This window comes from Podarcis raffonei, chromosome 14 (genome assembly GCF_027172205.1).
Source record: "Podarcis raffonei isolate rPodRaf1 chromosome 14, rPodRaf1.pri, whole genome shotgun sequence".
NCBI classification, from domain to species: Eukaryota; Metazoa; Chordata; class Lepidosauria; order Squamata; family Lacertidae; genus Podarcis; species Podarcis raffonei.
In genome coordinates this window covers 27,236,090-27,263,684 of record NC_070615.1, presented here as the reverse complement: position 1 = coordinate 27,263,684, position 27,595 = coordinate 27,236,090, and the positions used below count along the sequence as shown (strand labels likewise).

At 48.4% G+C, this 27,595-nt stretch overlaps 1 protein-coding gene across 1 annotated transcript in view; it reads right to left on the bottom strand.

The window, feature by feature from the left end:
• ADAMTS7 (ADAM metallopeptidase with thrombospondin type 1 motif 7) overlaps positions 1–27,595 on the bottom strand; it is a 66,412-nt gene that overhangs the window by 24,031 nt on the left and 14,786 nt on the right. The window contains exons 9-17 of the mRNA XM_053365200.1: positions 27,268–27,412; positions 25,882–25,974; positions 24,047–24,192; positions 22,826–22,995; positions 21,370–21,503; positions 19,640–19,760; positions 18,334–18,578; positions 11,527–11,668; positions 771–897 (exon numbers count right to left, since the gene is read on the bottom strand). Of these exons, the coding sequence (XP_053221175.1) occupies positions 771–897; positions 11,527–11,668; positions 18,334–18,578; positions 19,640–19,760; positions 21,370–21,503; positions 22,826–22,995; positions 24,047–24,192; positions 25,882–25,974; positions 27,268–27,412 (1,323 nt within the window). The remainder of the gene's footprint in view (positions 1–770; positions 898–11,526; positions 11,669–18,333; positions 18,579–19,639; positions 19,761–21,369; positions 21,504–22,825; positions 22,996–24,046; positions 24,193–25,881; positions 25,975–27,267; positions 27,413–27,595) is intronic.

Here is a 27,595-nt window from a genome sequence, read left to right as displayed (position 1 = left end):
TATAAAACACACTTGGGGGTACAGTCACAGAGGTAAAACAGATGATTAAAACAATTAACAACAATAAATTTAAAAACAATGTACAACAATAAACTATCCCAGGGGGTTGACCCAGAGTCACCCATGGAACCAAGTGTGGGGATTTTCATGACGGACTATTTTGAGTTGGGAGATGGTCTGCGCCTACAGATCTGTACGCAGAATCTGGCGACCATCCAGGTCATTTTCTGATCTTTGCCTAACAGGAAAAGGTCAAATTTTTGCTTTTGTGGGAGGTTGGCGAGCCTCACCACTCCTATCTCTCCCAATGGACAGATGCAAAGTCTCTGAGCATACGGGACTTTTCTAAGGGTTTCTTCCAGGACCGGCGAGGGAAGAGCCGAGCTTCTGGTGAGTGTAAAGTCCCTCCTTGCATTTCTAGATACAAGAAAGAAGAGATATGTTGCCGGTGCGGCTATATCTCTCTCGATTTCTCCAATTTTATAGTCGGGGCACCTTGCACAGTCCTGCTGTCTCTCCGTGTCTAATAAGGAGTTCAAGGGTTAGGCTAGGGAAAGAGCAATTAGACGTCCAACTTTGGGAGCATGACAATTGCAAGGGTTTGGAATAGATGACCCTTTGGATCTCTTCCAACTCTACAATTCTGTGATTCTAAGAGGCTCCTTTCACAGTTATTGGGGAAGAGGATGCTTGGCTTGATGGGCCATTGACCTGATCCAACACGCTCTCCTTATGTTCTTGTGGTTTAGACGCAGAGCAGTTGAGCTGACCTGGCGGGACACGGCTCCTCGCTGCAACTCTTCTGCTTGTCGTCCGGCCGGCTAAGGACATTGCAGTAGTGCTCCTCCACCATCCCAGCCACTTTCTCCATGCAGTGCACAATCTGCCGCTGGACCCCTGAGGAGAGAAGGAGGTGGGTATCAGGCACGCCCCGTGCACACAGTGGTACATGCTGGCAGGCCAAGAACCAAGGATCAGTGGGGTGTAGTGGTTAGAGTACTGGACCAGGACCTGGCAGACCAGGGTTCAAATCCCCACTTGGTCACGGCACTCACTGGGTGACCTTGGGCCAGCCACTCCCTCTCAGCCTAGCCTACCTCACAGGGTTGTTGCGAGGATAAAATGGGGAGGCAGAGAACTATGTATGCAAGGTTGCAGGTTCGGTCCCCATAATGGACAGCTGCAGATTCTTGCATTGCAGGGGGTTGGACTAGATGATCCACAGGGTCCCTTCCAATGCTATGATTCTATGATTAAGCTATAAAACGCTTAGCATGTGCTCCCCCACTTGAAGGCTGCTCATGAGGAAAAGAGGTTCTTGGACTGAAACAGTTGCACGCCAACGGACAGCAGTGGCCTTCCAGGGTTTCAGGAGGGGCCATTCCTCAGCCCTACCTAGAGATACGTCTGGGGATTAAATCTGGGACCTTCTGCATGCAGGGTTGATGGTACAGCCACTTCCCTGGCTGGGTGTTAGAGTCCCACCACCACACACAATTGCTGCATTGGGCAGTCAGCTGTAGCAAGGACCTGGGAGCAGCGCAGGGGTTAATGATTACAGAAGACGCTGCAGGTCTCTAAGCCCTGCACCTGTGAGCAGCTCTTACTAACAATACCCCCCCCCCCCAGCCCTGCAAGGTTAGGGAGGGGAAGCAGCAGGAGGCAGCCTAGAGAACTTGGAATGTTGTAATTAAGTCACCACAGAGCACCGTTGGGGGGCTGAGGTCAGCAAAGATCAGGTTGAAAACGGAGCATGCCAAGACACACACACACACACACACACACACACAGTGCATGGTTGACCAGCTAACAAACAAGGACCCTCTTTGTCTGCCCCCCTTCTTTGTTAGGGCCTCTGCACCAGCAGCTCCTGCATCCAACTCTCTATCTTTAAGGAAAGCAGCAGACTTAAATAATGCCCAAACCGCTCCATTTCAGAGGTTGATTTGTCCGCTTGTGACCTTCAGCCCAGAGCCGTTAACAAGAAAGAAATCTAAACTGTTGGTCCTGGCCTTAAGTTTATTTTAAAAACAAAAGCTGCAATTTATTCCTCTGTGTTTTTGTTTTGATGGCAATGCCTTCTTGCAATAATTGGTGCAACTGGTAACGGGACTCCCGCGGAGTCGGTTTTCTGCTGGGCTGACTCAGAGCCCTCCTCCACGTACAATGCCGCAGATTGTCTGCGGGAACAATAGCCTTTTTCTGCCAGGAACAGTAGTGCCGATCTGAAGAGAGCTCTTGCAATTGGATGCATGGAACTCCACAGGGCTGGGAAAGAATCCTGGAAACTGATCTCCTGCCACGTGGGGTGAGCTGCAAGCCAAGACTCTGCAATGAGGAGCGCCGGGCGGGAGAGCCAACAGCCGACCTCAGAAATCAATCCTAGCAGCGGGAGAGGCCCACGGGTAATCCCACGGGAGAGAAACCTTTTCCTGAGGATTTATTTGATTTGGTGTGTCCATGTTCCAACAGTACAGTTACATTGCCACCTCCCTCTTTCTTTTGCAGAGCTCAAAGGAGCGTGCACAATTTGACCTCACCGGTAAGCTCAGATAGGCTGAGGATGTTACCAGACTGTCTTGTGTTTTCCGGCCGGTATTCAAGGACATATCAGAATAGTTCATGCAATTAAAGTGGATCCAAGTGTGCTCTGTCACCCCCATCACAAAAAACCCGCTTTCTAAAAATAAACAAAATATCAGGGTATGGATTTCAAACCGATTTGGGACGATATATCGATAGATCACCTTGCCAACAAAGGTCCGTATAGTTAAAGCTATGGTTTTCCCAGTAGTGATGTATGGAAGTGAGAGCTGGACCATAAAGAAGGCTGATTGCCGAAGAATTGATGCTTTTGAATTATGGTGCTGGAGGAGACTCTTGAGAGTCCCATGGACTGCAAGAAGATCAAACCTATCCATTCTTAAGGAAATCCGCCCTGAGTGCTCACTGGAAGGACAGATCCTGAAGCTGAGGCTCCAGTACTTTGGCCACCTCATGAGAAGAGAAGACTCCCTGGAAAAGACCCTGATGTTGGGAAAGATGGAGGGCACAAGGAGAAGGGGATGACAGAGGACGAGATGGTTGGACAGTGTTCTTGAAGCTACCAGCATGAGTTTGACTAAACTGCGGGAGGCAGTGGAAGACAGGATTGCCTGGCGTGCTCTGGTCCATGGGGTCACGAAGAGTCAGACACGACTAAACGACTAAACAACAACAATTGATAGATCACCCAGCCCTACTTAGAATAATAGAATTGTCGAGTTGGAAGGGGCCCTAAGGATCAGCTAGTTCAACCCCCTGCAGTTCAGGAATATGCAGTTGCCCCATATAGGAATCAAACCTACAACCTTGCCATTATCAGCACCATGCTCTAACCAACTGAGCTACCCAGGCTCTAGCTCTGGCTTCCTAGAATACCCTCTGCTCTGTTGCAATATAAGCATCAAGATTCAGGCAGAAGGTGTCCTAAGTTGAATTATGATTACGGCTCTTTCCTGCCTCCCCTTCCTTCTGTGCTGCCACGCCATTCCTTCCTCCAGGAGAAAGAGAGGCGCCTGCCCACCGCCCTCCCAGATGGCACAAGGGCTATTTCCAGACCTCTGGAGCTATTTTAGCACAACTGTTTGGACAAAACAGGCTGTTTGCTGCCCGCTAACCTTGGCGGCCAGCTTTAGATAGGAAGCATCTGGGAGATGGCTCAATGAAGGCTGCTTGCTTCCATTCAGGGCCCCTTGGTCAGCACAGCACTGACCGTCTGCTGAGGACTAGCCTCAGCTTCTGCACATCAGCAACAGCTGAGAGGTCAAAACACAAAACAGCTGCAAAAGCCTCTCCCTGCAGAAGCCAAAAGCATGAGCGTCAGGAGCTCTTTGCATGGAACTGCTACAACTGATGGAGCCTTCATGGAGGAGAGGGCAATTGATGGCTACTAGCCACAATGGCTATGCTCTGCCTCCAAACTAGCTTTGTGAGAAAAGACTTCTGGGCTGCTTCCAGACTGTCATTATTTTGTAGGGGTAGGGGCATTTCAGAGGGACGCGGGTGGCGCTGTGGGTTAAACTACAGAGCCTAGGACTTGCCAATCAGAAGGTCGGTGGTTCGAATTCCCGCAATGGGGTGAGCTCCCATTGCTCGGTCCCTGCTCCTGCCAACCTAGCAGTTCGAAAGCGCATCAAAGTGCAAGTAGATAAATAGGTACTGCTCCAGCAGGAAGGTAAACGGCGTTTCCGTGCGCTGCTCTGGTTCACCAGAAGTGGCTTAGACATGCTGGCCACATGACCCAGAAGCTGTACGTCGGCTCCCTCGGCCAATAAAGCGAGATGAGCGCCGCAACCCCAGAGTCGGTCACGACTGGACCTAATGGTCAGGGGTCCCTTTACCCTTTACCTACGGGCATTTCAACTGAATTACCAGCAAATTCAGGTTATATAATTAAACTGGATTTGGCACTTTTGCAGGACAAACCCACTTCTCTAACCCTAAACCTAAGGGGGAGAACTGGACAGTTTGCGGTAAGGAAAGGGGTGCAAAAGTGCAACAAAAATTGTGGGGCAACATTTGCTTGAGGCGACATCATTTCATCTCCCTGCAAACAAATCAGAACGAACACTCAATAAACAGTTGATGTTGTTTACCTTCCCTGCAAACTTTGTGGGAACTAATTAGGATGCTCAATAAACATGTCATCTGGAAGTGACCCTGACCTGCTTCTTAGCCAGGCGTATTCAGAAATATGTCTCATGGAATTTAACAGGATTTCCTCCCCCAAGTGTGTGCGCACAAGATTGCATCTGATCCTTGGGTGACTGTGTGAATGTGCACCAGCTCTGGGCTTGGACCTTGCAAATAGACACCACCTTCCTCCTCCTTACACTCCAGGCAGCACTGTTGCCTCCAGAGAGCCTCCTTTGCCATTTGTAAAATGTATGGCATGGAGGAAGCGGATAGAGAGATGTTGTTCTCCCAGTCTCATAGTGCCAGAACTTGTGGACAGCCAATGAAACTAAACGTTGGAAGATTTGGGACGAAGAAAGTCTTTCTTCACACAAGGCATAGTTAAACTTTGGAACTTGCTCCCAAAGCAGGCAATTACGGCCACCATCTTGCATGGCTTAAAAAGAGGGTTAGACTAAGGTTACTAGACGTCCCTGTTTCCCGGGGACAGTCCCTGGATTTACAAATCAGTCCCCATACAAAATCCATTGAAGTTGAAAAGCGTCCCTGGATTCAATGAAAAAAAATCTGGTAACCTTAGGTTAGACAAATTCATGGAGGAGGAGAGGGCTATCAATGACTGCTAGCCATGATGGCTTTGCTCTGCCTCCCACAGTCAGAGGCAGCAATGCTTCTGAATACCAGTTGCTGGAAGCCACAAGAGAGGACTATACCTGAAGGAGCATCTCCACCCCCATCGTTCTGCCCGGACACTGAGGTCCAGTGCCGAGGGCCTTCTGGTGGTTCCCTCACTGAGAGAAGCCAAGTTACAGGGAACCAGGCAGAGGGCCTTCTCAGTAGTGGCACCCGCCTTGTGGAACGCCCTCCCACTAGATGTCAAAGAGAACAACAACTACCAGACTTTCAGAAGACATCTGAAGGCAGCCCTCTTTAGGGAAGCTTTTAATGTTTGATGCATTATGGTATTTTAATATTTTGTTGGTAGGCACCCAGAGTGGCTGGGGAAGCCCAGCCAGATGGGTGGGGTATAAATACTATATTGTTGTTGTTGTTGTTGTTGTAAAATCCTACTTGTGGGCTTCCCACAAGCAACTGGTTGGCCAAAGGACGCTGGACTAGATGGGCCACTGGCCTGATCCAATAAGCACTTCGTATGTCCTTTTGTGCAGTCCCCCCACCCTGTCACTTGCAACAATCTGCCTCTTGCTCCTGTTGTGGGCTCCTTTTCTACGAGACACAGAACATCCCTTGCCTTGTCCTTTCTCCTCCTTATTGCCAGCTGACCCTTTGCTCCAGAGTCTGACCTTGCAAAAGTCTCTCTCTCCCCTGTTCCACCTCTCTCTCTCTCTCCCCCTCATCCTTTCCCAGCTGGCTGAAGCACACAGACACTTTCCTGGGAGCAAGGAGGAGGCACATGGGCCAGGGGTTGGCGTAGCTCAGTGGGGCTGGATGCTGGAGCTGCTCCTGGCATGCAGGCTGGACAGTCCCCACAGGGGCCGGTCACAAGCCAGGATCTGATGTGCTTCTGGCAGCCTCAGTTTCTGGCAGGAAACCCAGAAGGCGCTTGGTTGGCAGACTTCCTCTCCCAACCCACCAAATGAAGAAATCACCCGAGAGCTCCCTGCCTCCCTCAGTCCACGATTATGTCACCCTTCTTCTGCTCCCTGATTGCCTATCTGTCCCTTCTCCTTTCCCAGACCCAGAACCTGCTTAAAGGTTCCCTTTCACAGTCTGGCGATAACAATTCATAAGGCCAACAGGCCACAAACGATATGAGTGGCTGGCGTCAATGTTTGCAGCACAGCAAGCACACCAGAGGCTTTGGGTGTGTGGGGGAGACCCCGGATGGGACACCTGATTGAAGTCTGCTGGCAGCAGACAAATCAACAGCCAATCAGATTCAGGGAAATTCACCCTGCCAATCAAGCCTAGAGGAAAATCCACTTTCACAATCCCAAATACAGCCATAATAATAATAATAATAATAATAATAATAATAATAATAATTTATTTATACCTCGCCCATCTGGCTGGGCTTCCCCAGCCAATCTGGGCGGCTTCCAAAAAAAAACATTAAAATACTGCAATACATCAAACACTATAAGCTTCCCTAAACAGAGCTGCCTTCAAATGTCTTCTAAAAGTCTGGTAGTTGTTGTTCTCTTTGACATCTGGTAGGAGGGCGTTCCACAGAGAGGGCGCCACTACCGAGAAGGCCCTCTGCCTGGTTCCCTGTAACTTGGCTTCTTGCAGTGAGGGAACCGCCAGAAGGCCCTCGGTGCTGGACCTCAGTGTCCAGGCAGAACGATGGAGGTGGAGACGCTCCTTCAGGTATACTGGACCGAGGCCGTTTAGGGCTTTAAAGGTGAGCACCAACACTTTGAATTGTGCTCGGAAACATACTGGGAGCCAATGTAGGTCTTTCAAGACCGGTGTTATATGGTCTCGGCGGCCGCTCCCAGTCACCAGTCTGGCTGCCACGTTCTGGATTAGTTGTAGTTTCCGGGTCACCTTCAAAGGTGGCCCCAGGTAGAGCGCATTGCAGTAGTCCAAGTGGGAGATAACCAGAGCTGTTTGTTAAGGGTGCTGGGAACTGTAGCCCTAGGAGCACAGGAGCTCAGGAAGCTGCCTTATACTGATAACAGAATTGTAGAGTTGGAAGGGACTTCTAAGCATCATCTAGTCCAGAGGTAGTCAACCTTTTTATACCTCCCACCCACTAATGCATCTTTCTTGATGGTAAAATTTCCTTACTGCCCACCAGCGCTCGATGGAAGAAGGATTCAGCTTGTGCTGCAGAACCCCCTACCACCCACCCAGAATCCTGAAACACCCACTAGTGGGCAGTAGGGACCAGGTTGACAACCTCTGGTCTAGTCCAACCCCATGCAATTCAGGAATCTAGCCGTCTGTATGAGAGTCCACCACTTTCTGAGGAAGTCCGTTCCACTGTCAAACAGCTCTTACCATCTCATTCACTTCTGCACCAACTAGCAGCTGTTTCCCAGAGTTTCAGGCACTAACCTCTCCCAGCCCTATCTGGAGATGTCAGAGATTGAGCCTGGGTCCTTCTGCCACTGAGCGGTGTCCCTTCCCCTGTTTGTAGCTCTGTGAGGGGTAAACTGCCGTCCCCAGGATTCTTTGGGGCAAACCATGTGCTTTCAATGTATGGTGTTTATGCAGCCAAATACAAATACATCACAAGGAACACACACACACACACACACACACACACACACACACACACACACACAAACCACTGCCCCAAGTGCTGCTCTGGGCCTTGTCAAGGTGGTGTGACAGCATCTGTCAGAAAATCTGGAGCGACGACACTGCAGAGATGTCCTGGAAGACAATCTGGTTTCAGTAAAAGGGACAGAGATGCCAAGAAAGAAAGAAAGAACGAAAAGAAAAGAAAGAAGAAAGAAAGAACTTTGGCAAGTGTAGCTGTGCGTCAGGCCCCAGTGAGCTGGGAGAGCTGAAAGAAGAGAATCTGTTTCCTCCCAGGTGACATAATCTGCCCCCTCTGAAGACATCCAATTTGCTGCCTCTGAAGCTCAGGTTTCTGGGCTTTTGTGGAGCTGTGAAACCCATCTGCACAGGGCCTTCCAGGCAGCTGTGATCCATCACACAGAATTTCTCAGCAACAGACTGAAGGTGGGGTAGCAGGGTGAGGGATGGGGAGAATGCCTCTCCAAGAACTGTTTTGCCTGTAGGAGTCAAACGTGCAGTAATGAGCACTGAGTTGGAAGGATCCGGCCCTGCCTTCACTGCAGTGCGTCCCTTCAAACCACGGAGCTGATGTTTTGCCACTTCTAGGACTTGTAGAAGCAGGCACACCATGTGTGGCAGGTTTGTAATTTATGGAGGAGGGCTATCGATGGCTACTAGCCATCATGGATTTGCTCTGCCTCCACAGCTGGGGGCAGCAGTGCTTCTGAATACCAATTGCTGGAAACCACAAGAGGGGAGAGGGCTCTTGTGCTCGAATCCTGCTTGCGGGTTTCCCACAGGCATCTGGTTGGCCACTGTGAGAACAGGATGCTGGACTAGATGGGATGCTGATCCAAGCTGTTCTTTTGTTCTTATATAATAATAATAATAATTTATTATTTATACCCCGCCCATCTGGCTGAGTTTCCCTAGCCACTCTGGGCGGCTCCCAATCAAGTGTTAAAAACAATACAGCATTAATTATTAAAAACTTCCCTGAACAGGGCTGCCTTCAGATGTCTTTTGAAGATAGGATAGATGCTTATTTCCTTCACATCTGAAGGGAAGGCGTTCCACAGGGCAGGTGCCACTACCGAGAAGGCCCTCTGTCTGGTTCCCTGTAACCTCACTTCTCGCAATGAGGGAACTGCCAGAAGGCCCTCGGCACTGGATCTCCACGATGGGGCTGGAGACGCTCCTTCAGGTATACAAGACCGAGGCCATTTAGGGCTTTAAAGGTCAGCACCAACACTTTGATGTATGTAAGGGAGAGCCAAGTGCCATTGTGAAAGTTTGCCTGGAAAATGCTGCCTTCCGAACAACACTGGGAAAAAGGGATATATGCATTTGCTTCAGAAGAACCTCATTCTGACCCTAAACCCCTCATGTCTGGATTAATCAAACTGGAATAGTTATGAAATGGCTGCCGAGCCCTCCTATAACAATCCCGTCCACATATTGAGAAAACCAATGCAAACTTTAATCTTTTTTAAATCTATTGTTATTTTAACTTTTTAAAAGCTTTAAATTGTTGTCGTAAATTTTTCTTAGTGATAGTAAACCACTTTGAGGTTTGTTGTAGCTTTACAATCAAGCAGTGTACAAATATTATGAAATAAATAAATTAAAAATCCCTTCCTTTTCCTTATTGCAAAAGGTCTGATCTTTGGGGGAATTGGGTGTGTTGCACAAGACCTCCCAAACCAACTGTAATTGCACAGCCTGAATTAGCCACGACTGAATCCTGCCCCAAAATGGTGGTCATTTGGAAGCACCCTAAGGAGAGAGTGAAGAAGCATCCTTAACTGGCCTGTACACTTGGTCCCCTCATCTCATGCTTTAATAAAACTCAGCTGTAGAGGAGGACTCTTTCCCAGTTACCCCAGTCAACAAGAGGCGGACATCAAAGGACAAGGCAAAGCCTTCTGCTTTTCTGTTTTTCAAGTTGTCTGTTTCCAAAGAGGCCTTGACCAGCTGGCGGCAAGAGAAAGGAGCACATGCAGCTGCGCAAACAGAAACCCATGTCCTTATGCACCACTGTGCATGTATTGGCACACACATTTGCAGAGAGTCAAGCATCCTGGACAAAGGGGCACAGGCAGGGTCTAAACACATCCAGCAGTGTTGCCGGTCTGATCGCTTTGATACATTTGCATTGAGAATTTATGCACTCCACAACAGCGGTTTCCTTATCCACAGGCTAGAGTGGGTGGCAGTGGCCTTTGCAAACGCCTTTCCTTGCCGGCGGAATAAATTCTCTTGCCTGCCTGCCCTTCCATCTTGCTCTCAGTTAGCCAGCACCTCAAGGCAGGATGCTGCATCCCCCAATTCAGGGCTCTAATTGAAGTGGCCAAACATGAAATGCATTTGGTATTTCCTACCCCAGCAGTCTAGACAAGCTGCATCCTCAAGCCAGCACTGCATGCCTCTAAGCAGGGGATTATGGACACCATTAAAGGTAAAGGGACCCTTGACCATTAGGTCCAGTCGCGGATGACTCTGGGGTTGCGGCACTCATCTCACTTTACTGGCTGAGGGAGCCAGTCCAGGCCAAGTAATGTGGCCAGCATGACTAAGCTGCTTCTGGCGAACCAGAGCAGCACACAGAAACGCTGTTTACCTTCCACCAGAGTGGTACCTATTTATCTACTTGCACTTTGATGTGCTTTCGAACTGCTAGGTTGGCAGGAGCAGGGACCAAGCAACGGGAGCTCACCCTGGCGTGGGGATTCGAACCGCTGACCTTCTGATCGGCAAGCCCTAGGCTCTGTGGTTTAGACCACAGCACCACCCGCGTCCCATGGGCACCATTAAGGGATAGCAAAATTTTCTGGCTACTTCATTAACTAATTATTATTACCATATCCTTCTTACTACAAGGTGGACTGTTGGGGGTTGGGGAGAGGATACGCCCACTGGCCTTTCCTGCCCCACACGAAAGGCCTGATCCTGGGCTCCTAATTCACCACTGTTATAAGAAGGCTACAGAGCAGTATCCTGAGTCCTTCTGCCACCATTCATTCATTCATTTCATTTGTTCAGCGCTCTATTCAAAAAATGCCTCGAAATCACTTAAAGCATAATAAAATACAAAAACAGCTAAAATCAGTTAAATTAATTATTATTATTACAAAATATAGCAGAAAAATATTTCCTAAAGTGCTCAATCAGCAATACTTTGAGAGAGACAAATCCTGCACACCACTAAAACAAGAGCTCCACAAAATAGAAGAGAATCTTACAAAGTTATGATCTGAAATTAACAACCAGAAGCCTTGGAAAAACAGGAATGTCTTAGCCTGGTAGCAAAAGGCTGACAATTATGATGCCTGGCATCTTTTCCTGGGGACAGCATGCCCCTGTTGGGGAGCCACCACTGAAAAGGCCTTCTCTCTCTCTCTCTCTCTCTCTCTCTCTCTCTCTCTCTCTCTGCATCTCCCTCAGATGCGGTCAGAAGAGAAGAGACTCTGGTGCTGACTGCAGGGCTCGGGGAAGGTTCACCTGCTTTTCTGGATTTCCCCCAACGCACGAAGTTTCTTGCTCTGGCTCCTAGGCCAGAATGTGACCACCCCCCGCCACTCCTCACCAAACGTTGAACAGCGAGACAAAGGCAAAGAAAGAGGCAGGCATCCTTACCTGTGCCACAGGTGGCTGTGCATTTTGTCCAGGGTCCGTATTGCCAAAAGAATTCGGCCGGCGTGATCTCGTTCTCGTTCTCAGATTCCCTTTGAATGGTGTATTGATAGCGGACTCCTGGGTTCTTCTCCTGGAATAAGAGCTGAGAGGCAAGGAAGAAAATGTTCTTAGGTAGCATCCAGCCAGATGGTATAAAAAGCGTTTAACGAAATGTGGTCCAAGTACCGAGACAGTGTGATGATGTCCTGCCAAGAGAAAGAGGGCCAGCAGGAAAAGACCTTGAGATGCCTGCAGCCGAGGACTGGCAACTGCAAACTTACTGAAAGTTTAGGAAGTGACCAGTGTTTGGTTTTCAGAGGATCACAAGGATGTTACAATAGGGGAAGGGCCCCTCCTCAGAGCTAAGGAAAGCAGGATGGATCTGTGGGCTCCTCTTCAGCTTTCCACATGATCCGATTGTACAAAACTCATGCAGTGTTTAGACCAGTGGTACCCAAAGTGGGAGGGACGCGGGTGGCACTGTGGGTTAAACCACAGAGCCTAGGGTTTGCCGATTAGAAGGTCGGTGGTTCGTATCCCCGCAATGGGGTGAGCTCCCGTTACTCAGTCCCTGCTCCTGCCAACTTAGCAGTTCGAAAGCACGTCAAAGTGCAAGTAGATAAATAGGTACTGCTCTGGCGGGAAGGTAAACGGCATTTCTGTGCGCTGCTCTGGTTCGCCAGAAGCAGCTTAGTCATGCTGGCCAGCTTCCTCGGCCAATAAAGCGAGATGAGCGCTGCAACCCCGGAGTCGGCGACTGGACCTAATGGTAAGGGGTCCCTTTACCTTTACCCAAAGTGGGCAGCAGCAGGCCCTGGGGGGCAATGAATTACCTAAGAGGCAAGGGGGCGCGGCAAGCAGGTGCTGGAGGTATAAATGACTGCCAGACTTTGCAAAGCTGGTATCACTGGATCAAGTTTGTCAATTCTGTTGAATGAATTAAACCAAATAGTTTTATTTGGATTTTTTTTGGGGGGGAAGGCAATTAATTGTTATAGTTTTGAATTTTATTGTGCTATCTTGCTTAGTGTGCTGGGCAAACTGCTACTCTGAATAGTGCTTTTTACAGAGGAGAGAAACTGGGTGTGAGTTTATGGAACTAAGAGGGCGGTGGCCCGAAACAAATTGGGAACCACTGGGTTAGACTATGTCCCATCTTTGCAGAGCATTCATTCTAATTTGTTTATGGGGCAGTTATACAACAATGAGGATTCACCCTGATCTGCTTGCAGGGTGCCTGCAAAGTTTCATGTTCAATCATTCACTCATGCCACATGTTCCAGTACGTGCCCCTGTCACTTACCTAATTGCAAAGTCTGTTGTTTTGGTTTTTTTAAGGTGGCTTTGTTGCACTAGAGTGACATATTTAAGGCAGTTTCCCTTCGTTTCCTCACTTTCTTCAACCTGACCATTTAAATAGCGCTCTCTCTCTCTCTCTCTCTCTCTCTCTCTGTGTGTGTGTGTGTGATTTCAGCTCCACCCCCAGATATCAGTCTCAGCTTATCATCAAACTTTATTTGCAGGCTTATCTGCAAAGGCACACCCGCCATTGAGCGTCTACACAGCAAGCCTAAACCAGTTTCAAGGCTGTTTGGCTCACATCACCCCTGCGAACAGCAAGTCTGAGATAAGAGGCCCAAATCATTTCTCAGCATCCTTACAAGACGAGCTGCAGGGGGTTAAGAGCCTTGAGATGTAAAACAGCTTCTCAGATTTTATTTCCAAGCTGATTTCAGTGTGTTGTAGTGCTACGTGAATGCCCCAAGGCAGACTACCTGCAGGAGGGTTCAAGTATCAGTCCGTGGGGCACACAGCTCTGGCAAAGGCTTGCCAACTTAATTAAGGGCTTATCCACACTCACCTCCCGCTCTTTCCAGGCACAGATCTGTGCTTAAAAGCTTCATGTCCAAGTGTGGAGTGTGGGGTTTTGTTGCCCCTGAGCTTCTCCTGCCATAACCTGCACTTCGGTGCTCAATTGGGAAAGGCGTCGATTTGCATTTTCTGGGGATTGTCCCATTGAGCTTTAAAGAGCAGGTTTTCACAGGGAAGGCTCCAGAGCCAAAGAGAAAAAGGAGTTTTAAAGCAAGGACTATGGCCTGGAAAGATTGGAGGAAAGGTGAGTGTGAATTAGCCCACCCTCGAAGCTGCCGTTGTTGCCAAAACTTTGCTGCTCTTGGAATGGACTTGGGCATCAGTCCAAGAGACTTCGCAGGGTATATTTTTTTAAATAACATTTTTCAAAAAGGTTTTTCAATTCCGTTACAAATCCCAGGGAATGTTCCAAGAGATTATGTGCTATAAGTCATTCCAAGGCATTAGCATGAACATAGAAACTAATAATCTTTAAAAAGTCGGAGAAAGCAGCTTGAGACTCCCTCCAAAGTTGTTTTTTCCCTGAATAAACAAAGGCATTAACATTCATCTAACCTCCCTCTTTGAACTCTTTCCCTTCCAGCTGGCTGGCATGAGAACTTTGTAACTTGGTACCACTGCCTGAACTTGCTTTCTTCCTCCTCCCTCCCAGTCTTTTTCCTTTTGTGTCGTCGTACCTTTTATGTCAATAAGTCCGAGTGCAAGGAGTGGGCTTATCCACACTTACCTTTCCTCCACACTTTCCAGGTGTGGAAAACTCCGTGTCCAAGTGCCCCCCCTTTTCCTTCTTGAAAACACAATTGGAGCAAGTGTCAACCCACGGTAAACCTGAATTGACATTTGCTGCGATTCAGCTTTAAAGAGCAGGTTTCGGGGGACAGTTCAGACAGAGAGATTTAAAGCGTGGACATGTGCCTTGAATAAGAGGGGCCAAAGGGTAAGGGTGGATAAGCGCCAGCTTGCCTTCTTGATATCTGTAAGCCTCTCTGCAAGCTTTCTCTTTTCTGAAAAGTGAAATTTGCAAACGTATGCAGAAATCGGAGGAAGGCTGGAAAAATTAGAAACAGAGAAAATGAAATGGGCAGGTTCAGCCATATTGAACAAGGGGTTGGCACTGAGTTTTCTGAGGACCAGCCAAGAAATTCCGGGGAAAGAGTGTGTGTGTGTGTGTGTGAGAGAGAGAGAGGGGGGGGGGGATTGAGCTTCGTTTGCTTCAGAGCTAATTCCATCAAGGTTTAAAAAACACTCCCAACTGAGAGATGGGTGGTAGGGGGAATGGGAACATGGTTTTCTGGTAGAATATTCCTCTCCAACCAGTCCTTTGGCTTATTAATATTCTACAGCCTTTTAAATGTGTCTGTGGGAAGGGAGGGGTATTATTTTGCTGTTTTGTTTTAATGATTTACTTTTATTTTTATCTTGTATTTTCTTCTGCGAACTGCCCTGAAATCTTAAGATGAAGGGTAGCAGCATAATAATAATAATAATAATAATAATAATAATAATAATAATAATATAACAACAACAACAACAACAACAACAACAACAACAACAATACTGCAGTGGTATCTCAGGTTGGACATGGGTGGCGCTGCGGGTTAAACCACAGAGCCTAGGACTTGCCGATCAGAAGTTCAAATCCCCGCGACAGGGTGAGTTCCCGTTGCTCGGTCCCTGCTCCTGCCAACCTAGCAGTTCGAAAGCACGTCAAAGTGCAAGTAGATAAATAGGTACCGCTCTGGCGGGAAGGTAAACAGCGTTTCTGTGTGCTGCTCTGGTTCGCCAGAAGTGGCTTAGTCATGCTGGCCACATGACCCGGAAGCTGTACGCCGGCTCCCTCGGCCAGCAAAGTGAGATGAACGCCGCAACCCCAGAGTTGGCTACGACTGGACCTAATGGTCAGGGGTCCCTTTACCTTTACCTCAGGTTACAGACACTTCAGGTTACAGACTCCGCTAACCCAGAAATAGTACCTCAGGTTAAGAGCTTTGTTTCAAGATGAGAACAGAAATTGCGCGGCGACAGTGGGAGGCCCCATTAGCTAAAGTGGTACCTCGGGTTAAGAACAGTTTCAGGTTAAGAACAGACCTCCAGAACAAATTAAGTGCTTAACCCGAGGTACCACTGCAATAATAATAATAATGTCTCCACAGTTGAAAGCAGTAATGCTTCTGAATGCCAGTTGCTGGAAACCACAGAAGGGGAGAGGGCTGTTGTGCTCAGGAATCTGGCTGGAACTTCTTTGATTGATTGATTGATTGATTGATTGATTGATTGATTGATTTGATTTGATTTCCCACTTTTCCTCCAAGGAACTGAAGGTGGTATACATGGTTCTCCTCCCCATTTTATCCTCACAACAACCCTGTGAGGTAGGTTCGGCTGAGAGAAGGCACTGACTGGCCCAATGGTCATCTAGGGAGCTTCACGGCTGAGTGGGGATTCGAACCCTGGTCTCCCAGGTTCCAACACGCTAACCACAATAGCTCTTAAGAAAAAAACCAAAGTTATTCTTGGAACACAAAATGAATAACCTGCCAGGGCAGTGGCAAAAAAGACAGGGGAAGAAGGTGTGTACCGAAAGCCCTCCACCCCCAGCCTGGCATGCCTCTGATGTCCCCCAACAAGGTGGTGTGATTTAGGAAGAGGAGAGATCCCTGCCTGCCTGCCTGGTGGGTCTCAAAGCCAGCTCCTTTGTTTCAGAATTCACAAGCAGCTGGAGGAAGACAAGCAGGGGTCAAAAAAGGAAAAAGAATTCCTTTCCTTGTCAAGCTGGAAGGGGAAGAGAATGTTAAAGTAAACACCTCCCTGCAAGAGGGGAGAGAAAAAGAATTAGCCCTGAGAAATCCATTTAACTCCTAAAGAGCTCTCCTGGGAAGTCTGGCTGCTCCAAAGCAAAGGCTTCCCTGGCAGCCAGGAAGACACCCACCAGACTTCCCTGCAGAAAAAAATGGTGATGAACACTCCATACAGGGAGGGCAGGAGCCTGTACCACTGACAGGAGGGGCCCTATGGTGGTCTCCGCATTCATAGCAGCCCCTGGAAAGGTCGGAGGCCCTTGGTAGTGCCTCTCCTCCAGCCCCCTCGGCAAACCAGGCCAATGAACCAGATGAGGGTGATGGGAGTGACAGTTCAAGACATCTGGAGGGTTCTGAGGAATGCTGCAACAGATTTCAATTTCAGCTGGGCAAGAGAGAGGCCAGGTCCACCCACGGAAGTCAGCAAAGGCTTCACAGATCAGCAGGAACCTCCCGAATGCCAGATGCTGCCATTTCCAAAGTAACTCGGGAGGAGCACTTTGCTCAGAACTACGCAGAGCAGCTTTGCAGAACAGAAGCGGCAAGAAGCATGGCTGGCGGGGGCAGGCAAAGCTGTGAAGATGGAGGCTATGAAGCAATAGCCAGTTTATTTACATGCTGCGTTTCCCAGAAATCTGTAGTGCGTGCTCAAAGCAGTTAACAGAAAAGAGACAAACCCAGTTCCTGAAACGACAAAGTCCTCGTTCGCAGGCCATTTTAAACTACAGGGAAACTGAACTATGGTTTTAATTTGAACCCTGGCGGTGCACATGGCGGCAATTGTGGGTGCGTGGCTTCTACCTCCCTCCTGGCGCTAACACGATGTTGTGAGCCAAGCCATAGTTTGTTCTAGTGCACTCTGGATGTTCATGAATAAACCACAGTTGAACTATACAGTGGTACCTCTGGTTGCGAACAGGATCCATTCCAGAGGCCTGTTCGCAACATGAAAAGAGTGCAACCCGCAGCAGCATGTCTGTGCATGTGCGAGTTGCGACTCGCCGCTTCTGCGCATGCGTGTGATATCATTTTGCGCTTCTGTGCATGCGCGAGTGGCGAAACCCAGAAGTAACCCTTTCCGGTACTTCCGGGTCATCGCGGGACGTAACCTGAAAGAATGTAACATGTGGTATGACTGTAGCTTAAAATGGCATGGAAGCAAGGCCAAAGAGCTTCGTGGCACCTTAAAGTCTGACAAATCATAGAATTGTAGTGTTAGAAGGGACCCAAGCGTCATCTAGTCCAACCCCTGGCAATGCAGGAATCACAGCTAAAGAATGCCTGACAGGTGGCCATCCAACCTCTCTTTGAAAACCTCCAATGAAGGAGAGGCCAACACCTTCTGAGGGAGTCTGGCACACCGTCAAACAGCTCTCAGCACCAGAAGGTTCTGCCTAATATTGAGTTGGAATCTCCTTCCTTGTAACTTGAAGCCCTTGGTTTGGTTCCTCCACAGTGGAGCAGCAGTAAACAAGCTTGCTCAATATTCCATGCGACAGCCCTTCAGATATTCATAGATGGCCATCACATCCCCTCTCCGTCACCTCTCCTTCAATCTAAACATACCCAACTCCCTCCCCTGTTTCTCCCAAGGCTTGGTTTCTAGACCCTTGATCATCTTGGTCACTGTGATTCCTGCATTGCAGGGGGTCAGACTAGATGACCGTGTGGATCCCTTTCAACTCTCCAATTCTGTGAGAGCACAAATACCATACTGTTATCTACAAGAGTTTTGGGGTCTATTTCAATCAACTCTTTGCTGGCCGCGAAATAACCTTCCACTCCAACTTGAGCTGGGAGGGGTTGTTTAAACACAAGCCAGGGATGAGCAGATTCCAGGACACGGAATCACCGAGGGCTGAAAATATGTTTATGACCTCGGCAGCCTCACAGCTGCAGTCGGAGAGTGAAGTCTCAACAAGTGCTGCTTTCCCTCATGCCGAAAAGCAGGGCTTTAGGAAGCTGCACCTGTTGAATTTCTGCTGCACGTATCTTAATTAAGTCTGCCCAACTCTGCAGCAGTGAGTCCACAACAGTGGCACACTTGACCCAGAACTCACAGGTTTCAAAGCCCAGCACTTGAACCCTCTGCAAGTACCTGAATCCACACTGGCTCCTCCGTGGGGCCTGGAGACGTGAGGTTCTCCCAGTTCCCAGTTCTCTCGTAGGTGAAGGTGGTCCCGGCCACCTTGTAATCGCCGTTCCATTGGATGGTCCAGCCGCCATTCAAGAAGTATTTCTCTGGATCTTCGCTTCTCAAGGCCAGGAAATTCTCTGCTTCCGCCACCTCCTCGATTTGGATCTCTCGTGCACCAGCTGGGATGAGCCCAACATCAACGTAGCCTGTTCAGGGGAATCAAACTCCTCATCAGTTGCAGGTTAACAGGACAAAAAGTAATCCTTTCTGTAAAGGGGAGTCAAAGTCCGCTTTTCTGAATGTCACCAGAGTAGTCCCTTCTTGAATGCCCACACCCTTTCCCAGAATGCCTGTCATTCTACTGTGAAAGGAAATGGCCACTGGGAGACCCAGCGCATGACTTTACCAAGGAATATTTGTTGGTGGAGGTGAAAAAGAAGGAGGGATGTTTCTGAACAGAGCACATGAATGGGACAGAGGAAATTCTCCATTTGCCAAAGGAAAGCATGTGATGTGAACACAACACTCATTGGTGGGTAATGGAAAACCTCAAAGAAGCGAGGGACCTCTGTGCGGTCTAGCCTCCTCCACAAAACATTTTGGAATGTTGCATTTCAAAGCTCCCCCGCTGCCCCAATCCATATTATTTGTACCTCTAGCTTACATCAAGTGCACCTATATATCCTTGTCACAGTGCTTCTAATTCCACAAATGCCAAGTTATCTGGAACTTCTCAAAGATGGAAGGGGACTGAGGAGGGAAATGAGCAAGCTGGGTCCAAGAAAGGCCCCATTCAACCCTCCCCACCAACACCCCTCCATCAGTGATGTTGGTAGGTGTTGTGTATTCAGTGCTCTGTGTTTGCCTGAGCTTCAGTCTGGACCAAGGATTCTGAGCCCCTGTGTTCTGATTCGATACATGATATCCAATCGCAGAACATTTCAGGATTTGGGCCTCTGCCATTGGCCCTTAAACTCTGAGTCATGATTCGCAGCTTGGAAGTTTTGACAGCCAATCACGTTGGGAGTGGGAGTGGCCAGGCCTTCAGAAATAAGCAGTTGCTTTGCCCCTGTTGTCCAGTTCTGTTAGTACAATAAAGGTTCTTGCTGTTATTATATAGTATAGGAACCGACCTATACTTCAGTAGGCATCCATTTATGTTCTGATCCATGTTCATTCATTGCAGCCAGTCCCATTTCCATTTCTATCCTCTGACAACCCACCTTATTCCCAACCGGGCCCCCAAATCTGGCGGAAACATCCTCACCCAGCCCATCACTCTCCTCAAAGGTCTTCTTGACGGTCTCGCAGGTCGACCCGTCTCCACGGCACACGCCGCATCGATCCTCCACGGCGTAGGAGTCAATCTCATAGTCACAACCGACGTTCTGAAAGGCATCAGGGAAGGGCGATGGGTTAGCCTTGCCCCCAGCACCTCCAGAGCAACTGAGGGGAACTGTAGTCCCAAAACCTAGGGGGTGGTTGGGTGGGGTCGATTGGATCTTCACAATGGCTGACTTCTGAGGCGAAAATCCAGGCTTGCTCTCTGGAAGTCCAGGGCAGAAGCTCAAGGGCACATGCATTTATTACACTGCCACTGGAATTGCAATGTGCAGGATATAACGTATTTTTCGCTCTATAAAACGCACCAGACCATAAGATGCACCTAGTTTTTGGAGGAGGAAAACAAGAAAAAAATATTCTGAATCCCAGCAGCCAGAACAGCAAGAGGGATCGCTGCGCAGTGAAAGCAGCGATCCCTCTTGCTGTTCTGGCTTCTGGGATAGCTGTGCAGCCTGCATTCGCTCCATAAGACGCACACACATTTCCCCTTACTTTTTAGGAGGGAAAAAGTGAGTCTTATAGAGCAAAAAATACGGTACATGTATAAAGAGATCATAAGTAAATACATAAATTCTAATAGGCTGCAGGGAGGAGGAAAGACAGGCCAGCAGCCACTTTAGACTAGGCTCATGCACTGCCCCAACTTGCAGGGAGACCCTCCCCACCCCCAATTTCGTCACTTCCTGTTCCTCTCTGAGAAGCCGGAAGAGGCAAAGTATAGATTGTTCCACATTCCCATTCACCTGTCATCACTTGGAGGGTTGTGAATCCTTCTCTGGCACACCAGCCTCTCTGATCACTTAATCCACTGGAGTCAGCGACAGGCTATTTTAAAACTCTCCAGGGGGACCTTCCATTATCAGGGAGAGAAGCTGCCAGGCTAGGTTTGGCAGGGGAACTCTGGATTTGTTCCTTTCCTCCGGAAACCTTAGGCATCGTCAGGGTTTGCAAGAAATTCCACGCTTACTGTTTCCACGGTCTCTTTCCACTCACAGAGACCCTGCCTACCCGGGCAGTTTTGGCCACAATACAGAATGTAAAGTGGCTGGGTTCTAGATTGCACCAGTGTTCGAAACTCCCATTGTTCTAGGCGCATTTTGCGACAGGGAATTTCATTCGGCCGAGCCATTTCTGAGCTCTGGGTGCAATACTGCGCCTAAGATTTCAGATTAAAACTGCATAGTAGTAGGAAAGAAGGACTTTTTCTGCCTCCCCATTTCCAGCCCCTCTCTGAAGACTGGAGAAGAGATCCTCATAAGAATATTAGGGGGTTGGGCAACAGAAGGAATAGACCATGTGAAAAATGAACATCATATTTTAGCTGCAATTCATTCATTTTCAGCTTTGTATTCTTGTTATAAAAAAGGCACGCCTAGACATTACGTTGTTGCGCCCATAACCTAGGTTTAAGGGGCCATTTAGCTCCTTGCTTTCCTATCTCACTGGATTGCACCACCACCTAGGATTGCAGGGCTGTGTCTCTGAAGGCTCTCTCACCTGACTCACCATGCCCTGCATGTAGAATGTTAGCACAGCACACTTCAATATGCTAGATTATTACATGCAGGGATCTTCTTACAGGGCGAGGGCTAGTCTCTAAACTCTCTCTCTTCCCTCCATCCAGGGAGTCACACTTCCCCAAACCTCTCCTACCTTACAGATCCCATTAATGCACATGTCTCGGCTCGAGTTTCCTTCGTGACATGGGGTCCCGTCAATGACAGCGTCGCGGAGTTTTTCTGCAAAGTACTCGTTCTCCGGGCGACAGTGAAGTTCGCAAGGGTTAACTGCAGATGTCAGAGAGAAAAGTCCAGATGCTTGACTGCCGCTCCTCTCCTCTCCTTTCCTTAAGCCATGTGGCCAAAGAACAGCTTGCCAGCATTAGGTATTCAATACATGAGGTGTTACACATTGCTGGTCCCATGCAGAGATGCAGCGGGCACCCTCACTTTTGATTTTGAAGGGTTTTTTTATGCTGACCAGCCTATGCAGCTGTTTAAAATGGCCATTGATTAGCTAGTCAGCTTAGTGAATGTTTTGTACTGCTTCTCATTTTAATATATGTTAATATTGCTGTACACTGCCCTGATATCTTACAAAAGGGTCATATATAAATAATACTTCTATAAATAAACACTCATTTATCTGTGGTAAGGCAGATGCTGACTCTGATGAGATCTTGGCACCTCTTTGAGACTTTCTTGTCCACACAAGCATTTGCTGGCTGCTTAAGTTTTTAGCTTAGTGTGTGCATAGCTACAGTATGGATTTTTATTTATTATATTCCATATCCCACTTTTTTCCTCTAAGGATATCAAGGTTGTGTCCATGGTTCTCTCCATCCTTATTTTATCCCCACAACAACCCTGTGAGGTAGGTTAGGCTGAGAGGCAGTGACTGGCCTAAGGTCACCCAGTCAGTTTCTTGTCTGAGTGGGGATTTGAACCTGAGTTTCTCAGGTCCTAGCCTAATAGTGATCCTACACCACCACTCCTCTCTCTCTCACACACAACCATGAATAGAATCTTACTGAGGTTATAAATAGATTGATTTGTGTGTGTGTTTGAACTGCTTTGCTATTGCCCGGAGGAACAGCAGCGTGGTGCAGTGGTTAGAGTGCCGAAACAGGAATTGGGAGACCAGGGTTCAAATCCCCTCACTGCTAAGAAGCTCACTGGGTGACCTTGGGCTGGCAACTTCCTCTCTGCCTAACCTACCTCACAGAGTTGTTGTGGAGATTGAAAGGGGGGCAGGCAACTGTATAGGCCACCTTTAGCTCCTTGGAGGAAAAGTGGAATAGAAATGCTGCAAATAAGTAAACAAATAAATGTTTTAAATAACCGCAGGAGTAATCGTATAAATTCAGCAGTAGTCAGAGTCCTGGACTGGGGCCTAGGAGACCAGGACTTATATCTGCCATGAATCTAACAGGTGGCCTTGGGCCAGTTGCTACCTCCCTCAGCCTAGACTACCTGCCAGGGTCGTTGTGAGAGAAAATACAGAAAACCATGTATTCCACATTTTGGAGGAAAGGTGGAATACTAATACATGCATAAATACATCTTTGCTGTTTTGCTGGAGAGAAAGGGAGAGAGAGAGATGGACTCACTGTTATTAGGGAGTGGGGTCCATTTGTACAGCTTCCCCTTGTAGGCTCTGCTGTTGAAGCGGCTGCATTGGAGTTGGCGGAAAGAGGGTCCGTCAGAGGGGCAGGGCTTGGTGTTGCAAACCCTGAAGCGCTTCCTCTCCCCCAGGCAATACTTCCCACCGTACTTTGGCCTGAGGTTGGGACAGAAAGACCGACGCACACCCACATTAGGAAGAACTATCTGACCGTAACAGCTGTTTGACGGCGGAACATAAGACCTTGGAAAGTGGGGGGCTCTCCTTCATTGGAGGGTCTTAAGCAGAGGTTGGATGGCCAGGGAGAAAGGGAACCGCATTTCTCCTTCTATCACTATGCTAGAACTTGTGGACATCAAAGGAAGCTGAATGCTGGAAGATTCAGGCCAGATAAAAGTCCTTCACGCAGCACACAGAATGGGTGCAGCCAGGGGGCAGGGGAGGCAGCTGCCCCCCCTATCAAGTAAATAAATAAAAACACTTAACTGAAAGTAGAAATAATCAGAATACAGTGGTACCTCGGGTTACATACGTTTCAGGTTACATACACTTCAGGTTACAGACTCCACTAACCCAGAAATATTCCCTCAGGTTAAGAACTTTGCTTCAGGATGAGAACAGAAATCGTGCTCCGGCGGCGTGGCGGCAGCAGGAGGCCCCATTAGCTAAAGTGGTGGTTCAGGTTAAGAACAGTTTCAGGTTAAGAACGGACCTCTGGAACAAATTAAGTACTTAACCCAAGGTACCACTGTATCTGAAACTGATATGCTCGCTGATGATGTTGTGGCACATGAAAGGTACTCCCTGATGTTAATTTTTAAATTTAACTTCCTAGTTTTCAAACGACTGAAGATTTCGACAGGTTTTTTCAGAGCACTTGGGCTCAAAAGAAGGTAATTTAAAACAACAGTTGTCGAGACATTTCATTCTGAATCTGCTAGACAGAGACAGACAGAGGATGACCCCCTGGCCTGGGCAACATAAATCCTGGCTACACCCATGGTGCACAGTTAACCTATGGAACTCCCTCCCACAGGAGGCAGTGATGGCCACCAACATGGATGGCTTTCAAAGAGCATTAGACAAATTCAGGGACAGGATGCTGGACTAGAAGAGCCACCGGCCTGATCCAGCCGATGCTCTTCTCATGTTCTCATATGCTCCCCTCGCTCACCCCCCACTGCAAGTGGAAGGGTCGGTCACTTACGTGGGGCTGTTGCACTGCCGCTCTGCGTTCTGCACGCCCGCCCCGCAGGTCCGAGAACAGGCCGCCCAGGAACTCCAGGCCGCCCAGCCTCCGTTGATGGACTCAGGGCGGTATCCCATGTGGACACATTCCCCATTGAAGCACCACTGAGGAGGAAGGGAAGAAGGAGGAGTACATCAGATGAGGCTGGCCTGCACATCCAGGCTCAGGCAAAGCCTTCTTCCAACCTGGCACTATCCAGATGTTTTGGACTACAGTGGTACCTCGGGTTACAGACGCTTCAGGTTACAGACTCCGCTAACCCAGAAATAGTACTCAGGTTAAGAATTTTGCTTCAGAATGAGAACAGAAATCACGCGGCGGTGGCACAGCAGCAGAGGGAGGTCCCAATAGCTAAAGTGGTACCTCAGGTTAAGAACAGTTTAAGGTTAAGAACGGACCTCCGGAACGAATTAAGTTCTTAACCCGAGGTACCACTGTACATCTCCAAACTCTAACAATTGTAACAGAATTTCAATACCTTAGCAATCATATAAATAGACGTGTGTGTGTGTGTGTGTGAGAGAGAGAGAGAGAGGGAAAGAGAGAGAGAGAGAGAGAGAGAGAGAGAGAGAGAGAGAGAGAGAGAGAGATTCTGGGCTTCATGTTTGGGGAGTTATTTTAGAAAACCCACAGGCAATATCTGAAAATGCAAGCCTGAAGCAGGCAGTTTCATCATTTTCCCTCGAACGGTCTTCCTAATTAAGTACAACGTTTTATCCGCAAACCAGCAGAGCATGACTCACAAATTCTCTTTAACTCGTGACAGCTTTAAAAGAGGGGAAATTATGTCCTAAAAGCCTCACAACCAGAACAAATGGCATGATCCGAACCTAGAAGCTAATAGTAGAATAAAACCATTATCGTAGCCTAGAGAGCACTTTTTACGAGGTGACTCATAAACCAAATTAATAAAATAGATGCAATAAACATTATGTCCAAATGAAAGGTTGTAGAGCAGTGAGTGAGCTCTCAAGTTTGCAAAAGTCTTCATGAGGCTGGAAGCTTTCTTTAAAATAGAAAGGAGGAGAAGAAGAAGAGGGGGTTGTGGAAAAAAGGATTTTGTGGATTTTGTAAAAGCAGCCTCTCAGCCTGCAGTTTGGGATAGTTTTAAGGCAGAATTGGGAGAGGGCCCTGACAGATTTAATGAAGGCAGCCTGTGGCTGGTGTGTGAACATCTCAGGTTGCACCCAAGGCCAGCGGGAGGAAGAAACTTGAGATGCTCTCCTTTAAAAAAATAAAAACAATAAAGCCAAGAGTAATTTGGGTTCCATCTCCAACTCTAATTGGAACACACTTTCTTTGCAGTGGAAAGGAAAGAGTGGCTGTCTGTATATGCTGAGCAAGAGTGCATTTAAAAGAGTCAAGTAGAAGTCAAATCCGGCAGTGGGAACACAAAAAGCTCCCTTAAACCAGGTCTGACCACTCATCTATCTAGCTCAGTATTGTCTGCACAGAGGGCTTATTCACACACACCTTTTGCCCTGCACTTTTCAGGCACAGCTCTGTACTTTAAAGTTCCATGTCTGAGTGCTCCATTTTTTTCGCCCTGGAGTTTTCCCAGTGAAAACCTGCCCTTTAAAGCTGAAGCACCACAAATGGCTCTTGGCGAGGAGCTTCGGCACAGAGCTTTAAAGTAGCGTGGACCATGCCTGGAAAGCGTGGAGAAAAGTAAAATCTCCTTAAGTTGCAATAACAGAGGTAGCCTGTGGTCACCACCCAGTGAGCTTCATGGCTGAGGGAGGATTTGAACCTAGCTCCTAGTCCAGAGGAGCATGCATTTGCAAGGTAATTACCTTGCCCTCGTCGCATTTGGTGCCATCGACCGCTGCGTCCAGCTTGGAGTGACACGTGTTCCCCACGGAGCACCACAGCGTGCTGCAGACACTCTGTAAGGCGAGAAGGCAAAAAAAAGAGGTGAGGAGTTTTCTCTCCCTATGGGTGGAATGAGCCCCACACTGCCCTACAGAAGAGAAAAGGGGAGAAGCTCCCACTTATTCCTTTCTCATCTCCAAATCCAGGCAGTGCAGTTTCCCTGCCAATGTGGCCCCCAACACTCTGGATTCTTTTTGACAGTCTTGTGCGAACCAAAGACCAATTTGAAAGGAGCACAGTAAGAAAGAGAAGCTCCAGAGAAGCGGACACGGAGCAATGGATCCAAACTGCAGGAAAGAAGATTCCACCTAAACATTAGGAAGAACTTCCTGACAGTAAGAGCTGTTCGACAGTGGAATTTGCTGCCAAGGAGTGTGGTGGAGTCTCCTTCTTTGGAGGTCTTTAAGCAGAGGCTTGACAACCATATGTCAGGAGTGCTCTGATGGTGTTTCCTGCTTGGCAGGGGGTTGGACTCGATGGCCCTTGTGGTCTCTTCCAACTCTATGATTCTATGATTCTATGAAAGGGACTGAAATTGGCATTCTTTACATAGCACCATCAATGTATAGCTGGTGCTTGATAAAGTAAAGACAAGCGAAAATGGACAGGTCCCCGCTCCAAGGACCTTACAAGTCAGCCTTCCCCAATCGGGTGCCCTCTAGATGTTTTGGACTACAACTTCCATCAGCCCCAACACAGTGTGACTGAGACCGATGGGAACTGTAGTCCAAAACATCTGGAGGGTGCAAGGTTGGGGAAGGTTGGCCTAAACTTTCATGGTGTGGGAGACTAGCAAGGGAAAGGTAAGCACACAGCAGAAAGTGGGGGAAGAGGAATGGAGGAAATGCTTGTGTGGTGTAGTGGTTAGAGCACCAGACTCGGACCTGGGAGGCCAGGATTTGAATCCCCCACTGGGCTATGGAGCTCACTGAGTGACCTTGGAAAGTGGCAAGCTCTCCTTCATTGGCAGTTTTTATACAGAGGTCGGATAGCCATCTGTCAAGGATTCTTTAACTCTGGTTCCTGCACTGCGGAGGGCTGGACTAGATGACCTTTGGGGATCCCTTCCATCTTTACAGTTGTGTGATTCTATATTCACAGTACTGGCCCTACCTGGGGTGAAAACGCAGGAGCTGCTTCCCCAAATCTTGGTTGAACTGGCCTCCTCTCCACCGAAGTTTCCTTCTGGAGAGAGTTTCTCGGACGAGATTAGACCCCACCCCGACCTGCATACCCTGTTTGGAATTTGATGCTGCTGCTGCACCCAAAATAACTGGGGAGGCCCCAAGGCTCCAGCCCCTCCTTACATCCATATCTTCACAGTAGGTGGAGTAGGCACCATACTGGAGCCGGCACTGGTGGCTGACATCGTAGAGGACTCCCGGAGGGATGGAGGGGAAGTCAATCACATTTTTGGCCGGTGGGTCATCCAGGCAGAGCCCCCAGCCCCGGCTGTGGAGAGAAAGAGTCAAATGAAAGGGGTGAACACAAAGCCATGGGTTGCTGAATTAGCCAAAGGCCTGGGAGAAGGGGTGTGTTTTCACCTAGTACCTAAAGATATGCAACAAAGGCTTTATAGGTCAAAACCAGCAGTTTGAATTGGGCCTGGAAAGCCAGGATCGGTATAGTATGTTC